Source organism: Brachionichthys hirsutus, unplaced genomic scaffold, assembly GCF_040956055.1.
Source record: "Brachionichthys hirsutus isolate HB-005 unplaced genomic scaffold, CSIRO-AGI_Bhir_v1 contig_247, whole genome shotgun sequence".
NCBI classification, from domain to species: Eukaryota; Metazoa; Chordata; class Actinopteri; order Lophiiformes; family Brachionichthyidae; genus Brachionichthys; species Brachionichthys hirsutus.
In genome coordinates, this window is record NW_027180326.1 from 508,597 (window position 1) to 514,724 (window position 6,128).

The 6,128-nt window shown below is 42.3% G+C and overlaps 1 protein-coding gene across 1 annotated transcript; it reads right to left on the minus strand.

Moving 5' to 3' along the window:
* On the minus strand, positions 1-3,661 carry LOC137912784 (cyclic nucleotide-gated channel rod photoreceptor subunit alpha-like). Its single transcript, XM_068756921.1, has 7 exons — positions 3,582-3,661; positions 3,445-3,507; positions 3,071-3,235; positions 2,873-2,977; positions 2,503-2,609; positions 1,122-1,732; positions 1-1,026 (listed from the first exon to the last, which is right to left on the minus strand). Exons 1-7 carry the CDS (start codon positions 3,659-3,661, stop codon positions 1-3), a joined length of 2,157 nt encoding a protein of 718 aa, XP_068613022.1.
* Between the last annotated feature and the right edge of the window lie 2,467 nt (positions 3,662-6,128).

Genomic DNA, 6,128 nt, shown 5'->3' on the forward strand with positions numbered 1-6,128 from the left:
CTATGGGCTTTTTTTCTCCTCCTCTGTGGCCTCCTGAGGCTTTGTCTTCTCTTCTTCTGTTTCTTTGCATTTTCCTTCCTCCACTTTTGTCTCCTCTCCCTTTTCCCCCTCCTCTGTTTTCTCTTCACCCGTTCCTTCCTCAGCTTTTATCTGCTCTCCTCCTTCCCCTTCTATCGTTTGTCTATCCCCTTCGCCCTCATCCAATTTTTCATCCTCCCCTTTCTCCCCTTCCATCTCTTTCTCTTCCCTTTTCACATCTTCTTCATCCTCATCTGTATCTTCTACCTCCTCTCCCATGAGGTGTTCCAGATCTACGAGGCGGTATTTGAGAGCCTTGTCAGCATCCTTGTACTTTCCCAGAATCTTCTTCAGTTTCATCTTCATCAGCTCCATTAAGCTGTACAATTTGCTGACCTTCTCTTCCAGCTCCTTGGCCTCGGGCAAGATGTTAGCTGGGTCTAAATCTATCAGCCCGTCTTTCATCAAGATCTCCCGGCCTTTCTCCTCTAGCATGGCTTTAGCATCCGGATACTCTAATAGCGACTCCATCAGGTCATCCTTGGACAGGCAGAAGAGGTCTGAGTATCCAATGCTACGAATGTTAGCTGTCCGCCGGTTGCCTGCTTTGCTGCCTTTGATATTTAGGATACTGATCTCACCAAAATAGCTTCCGCTTCCCAGCACGACAAACTGTGTGACGCCATCATCAGCAACGACTGCAAGCTTTCCGTCTTTGATGATGTACATCTCACGGCCAATGTCGCCCTTTTTGCAGATGTAGTCTCCTGGGCTGAACACCTGTGGCCTTAACTTGAGCACCAGCTCAATCAGCAAGCCGGCCTCGCAATCTGCAAAAATCCGAACCTTCTTCAGTGTGTCCATGTGGACTTGGATGGCAATCTCAGCCTTTAGCTTGTCTGGAAGATACCTCAGCACTTCTCTTTCGTCCTGTGCCTTGCCGTTATTCCACAGATAGTCAAACCATTTGATTACCCGCAACTCAAGCTCCTTGCTGACCTTTCGAACCTACAAATTAAAGGGGAAAACTTCACAATTAAATTTAAGGACACATTATTGTTATTCTCATTCTTGTTCCGACTGGAAATAAGAGGTCCATTTACCTGCATGTACTGCTTGATGTTGTCAATCCGAGACTGAAACTTAGCTTGTGCAGCGTTCATATTGGAGATCATGGTGGCGATGTTTCCAACAATGGTGGCAAAGACCAAGACCCCAACTAAAAAGTCGATCACGTGAAAGAAAAATTCTGAGTCCAGGGCTGGTGGTGGTGTTTCTCCAATGGTAGTCAAGGTCAACGTGGACCAGTAAAGGCTGAATGAATACTTCCGCATTGGCTCTGCAAATGCTGGCTCTTCCGGATCATCCAGAGATGGGTAAACCCACTCATCCGAACCAAATCCAATGGATTTAGAAAAGGAGAAGTAGAAGCAGGCATTCCAGTGGATGATAATGAGGATGTACATAATCAAGTTTGCAATTCGGAAGATGTTGGGGTAATTGGTTTTAGTCTCTGTCCTTTTGAAGAACTCCATCATTCGGCCAATTCGGAGCAGCTTATTGAGCCGAATCTCTGGGTAGTCAAGGCCGAAGTACAAGTAGAAAATGTCAGTGGGAAGCATGGAGATTAAATCAAGACGGAACTGGATGCTGTTGATGTAGCGATCCCTGAGTAGCTGTTTGTCTTTCACCATCAGGCCTTGCTCAAGGTAACCTGCAATAAAACAGTCGATAATATTTTGTTGAGTTAGATTTTCCCAACATTCAGATTTTTTAAAGCAATAAAGACATGGCCCGATTGGCTTTGTTTTTAGCTGCAGTGTCAAAATTAAACCACAGTCCAATAACCGTGATGCCCACCTCCCTTTATGCACGTTGGTCTTTAAAAACCAATAATCCCTTGAGAGGGGTCTGGACCAAGCTGAAATGGCAAAGAGGAACCTGTTGACTGTCAACCCACACAAAGTTGCTGGGGCAGGACATGTGCTAAAGGGACCATGCTAATCAGCTGCCAGATGTTCTCTCAGATATTTTCAGCTTCTCCATAAGTCAGGCTGTCGGACCCACAGTGGATGAAAAATACAGCATCAGCCCAGTGCGGAAAATGTTGAATCACAGTGACTGTTGCCTTATGACACTGACTCCAAATAGTCTCACGATGTATAAAATCGTGTCTGCATATTGCACCGACCAATTTGGAGGTGGCACAATTTCCTTTTTTCGTTTTTTTAATCCCCACTCGAGCAACAAAAAAACCCACTTACATCAGGATGCTGTTTATTGACTTTAGTTGAGCATTAAAAAAAAAATTCAACCCTGAGAAGTTGGCAGGGAACCTTTTTTTACACTGGGCCTCAGCATCCTGATCTGTTTGTGGATTGTGTGAACAAATGAAACACAAATGAAAACATTTTGAAAACATTTACTGTGTTCATGGCACAATAACAGAGGCATAATAACAGAGAATCAGGTTGGCCTGTTTACCTGTTTTGGTCCTGAAAAACATATCAGCCAGGTAAACAAGGTCTGCGCCGTAGTCCAGAAAAATCCAGTAAAGGAGGAAGTTTTGCTGCAGCTCCTCAAAGCAAGCCCTGTTGGAAAGAGCAGATTATTCTGAGTTTACTTCATGAATAAAGCATGAGAGTTTTTTTTCCCTTCACCCATGACCTATCATGCTATTGGAAGTCTGGTCTCAATCCTAAAAAAAACTTCACCCTGCTGTTGGAACCATAATAATGTGTACCTTGTGTAATGTGTAGGATTGGATGTTAATATCACTTACATGGAATGATAATAGGATTTTGAACTGAAGCAAAAATAATATTATTGCAAGAGAATAATTTCCTGTAGTTACCTGGCAATGATCATAGTCCAGTTGTACATAACTGGTATCGTGATAATGAAAAGCCAGTGGTAATACAAATTCCCAGCTGGATTTATGACAAATATTTCTTGGGGCCTTTGAAAACAGAAAATACAATTTATATGAAGCATTTGTATAAGTTAATTCAAAATTGTACGTTGAGTAGATTACTATGAAAGATATACTTACTTATCTTTTTCTTGTTTTTCCTTTTCTTGTTTTTCTTTTTCACGTTTTTCCTTTTCACGTTTTTCCTTTTCTTGTTTTTCTTTTTCTTGTTTTTCTTCTTCCTCCTTTTCCTGTTTTTCCTCTTCTTTCTCATTATCCTTTCCTTCATTTTCCTCCTCCTTCTCTCTGTAATTAGATATAATGCATATAGATTGTTGCAATTAGTGAACATGAAATCTACTTTTAAAGCAACATATACAAAAAGCTTAATCCTAATTACACGTTATTCTGCTTCTTTTCTTTCTTCTCCTTTTTCTTTTCCTCCCTGGAAAAAGAGATTCATTAAAACATTTAATGTGTTGTGTAAAATAGAAAGTTTGCGCTCCTATACTTACTCTCCATTGTTGTTGCTGTTATTGATATTAAGCAGGTGGTAAAAATTTGCTTGAGGGACACTTCTGATAAAAGACAGCACAATGCATATGAATGTAATAACTGTATGATACACTCTCTCTGAGTTTCTTTTACTTACATGTCATTATTGCTGTGCTCCTCACTGGCTGAGACAAGCTGTGGCGCAGTGAGGGAGGTCGGAGTGTTTGAAGAGGTCATGGCAGCAGATCTGAATTTTTATCCCGCTTAAGAAAAATATATTTTTTTTATCTACAGCCACACATGCTGCAATAATAATAATAATAATAGTAATAAAAAAAGCAAAACACATTTCTAGGAACTTGATTGATATAGCTCTATAGGTTCTCAGCAATGAGATAAACTAACTGTGACACAGAGTCTCAGTGACCCTGATAAGGATTTGAGGATTAGAGCTGGCAGAGGGGAGGAGAGGTAAAGTAACTCATCCTCATTGCTTGTCCACTCCAGTGGGAGATGGGATACACTAAAGTCAAGCATGAAATCCTCACTCGTGTGAATGTGAGGACAATGAAAACTTTTGCATTGGACATCCTTGTTTGTTTGATCAGTGACAGACCATAATTTTGACCATTTATCAAATGGTGAAGGATTTATTCGGCTTGCGCGCACACACACACACACACACACAGGCAGCCTCTGCGCATTCAGCACTCTTAACGATATCCAGCTCTGATCCTATTATAGTGTGCTGTTTCAGATCAGTCTGATTGGGTTACTTATAAATGTCTAAGAATCACAGGACTGAAATTAGATCCAAACACCAGTGAGTCGTATGATGCGGCCTCACGGCAGGAGAACCTGCTACCCTGCGGTTCAGTAGCAGTTCCTGTTGGCTGATGTTGCAGCTTGTTATGTTCAAATAACATATAATGATCTTTCATTGTCTTGGTGTTCTCCATGCCACAGAGTGTTATCCTTAAAAACACTCGTAATAATTGTTGGTTCTGTGAAAAATACCTCTCTATGGAAGAGTCTCCCAAGACCTGTAATCTATACACCTTTATCACGTGACGACAGCAACATATGTGTTTTGCATTATATCTTTTATTTAATCAATAATAATAACCGGTAGAATGAGACGCAAAAAAAGTCAAAGAAACATTTTAATGGTCCAGTTTTGAACTCGAAAGCACGCTTTACTTGGTTTGTTTACAAAGAACATTACAGATTGTTTCCACACTTATATTTTTATTCTGATCTCTATTGAACATGCCAACGTTCCAAACGTATGTGTTGTATCACATCTAATGGCTATAAGCGGAGCACTTTGACCAGGGGCAAAGGACTATTGTACAGTCCTGCAGGATCTGTGTCTGTCTACGCTAGCAGAGGGGAAGCACCAACATCAACAGCAACGGCAGCATCGGCTACGCCTGGGTCGGCTGCATCAATGGCCACCTCAGTGACTGCTGGGAAAATATCAATAGGAACCACATCAACAGGGGGCACAGACACATCACCAGCATCAGCTGCAGCAGGGTCCGCTGCCGCAGGGTCTCCTGCAGCATCAGCTGCAGCTGGGTCTCCTGCTGGGTCTGCCGCAGGGTCTCCTGCAGCATCAGCTGCAGCAGGGTCTCCTGCTGGGTCTGCTGCAGGTGCTGCAGGTGCTGCAGGTTCTACCGCGGGTCCTGCTGCTGGCTCTGCTGGTGCTGATTCAGTCACAGGTGGTTCCGCTTCTGCTGCCTCCACTTCCTCTGTTTCCTCTTCCTCCTCTTCATCAGAGTTCAAGGGGGCAGCTGGCACACCAGGTGCTGCAGCTTTGGGAGCAGGGTCTCCTTCCTGTTCCATACAGAAAGAAAATGGCTTGGGTTTGATCTGCATAAATTCCAGACCTATTTGGTTATCCACTGAAGGAGAACGTGATAGTTGTACGTTTACACAATTTTATACAGCTTTACACAAACATTCTCTAAAAACATAGTGTGTGGATTTTTTGTTTTCTCAAGATACAGAAATGTTCTTGGCAGGAGGAATCCAGTTAAAGATGACACTTGTAGCTAAGACTATCAGACGGATTTGATGGACTTACAGTGGAACACACAAACTCCAATGTATGAACAAAGACAGATCTACATAGACTTTCTGCTCACTTCTGTCTCCTCCTCTGATGCATCGCCAGCACCAATGGGAGCTGGAGGCGGGACATCAGCTGACTGGACGGGTGCAGCACCCACCTGTATGAATGAAGCATCTGTAACTTACATTGTTATTTGAATTGTGACAAAACTACTAAAGGTTGTCATCATACAAGGTGCAAACTTACAGGAGCATCGGCAGCAGAAAGGAAAGGGTTTCCAACTACACCCTGAAAAATAAGATTTAGGATTAATGAATAAATGATTGGTTAATGAAAATGTATTTATTTGTTTTTAAATGACAATGAGCCTCCATAACCTGCTGCTGATGCATCCTGTACATCTCCATCCACTTTAAGGCCAAATTAGCATGTGCCGCAACCTGCTAAAGAAATACCAGACATTTCCAGACGGCCATTGCAAATTACATCAATTACCCTTCTTCTGTCTGACTTCGAGCGTCTTCAACATTTGATGACTTTACAAAAACATGGTACAACATGCCTCAGAAGACAGAAGCAAATTCTCACAGAAAGGGAAAAGTCTTTCACCTCATTGCTATCACTCTC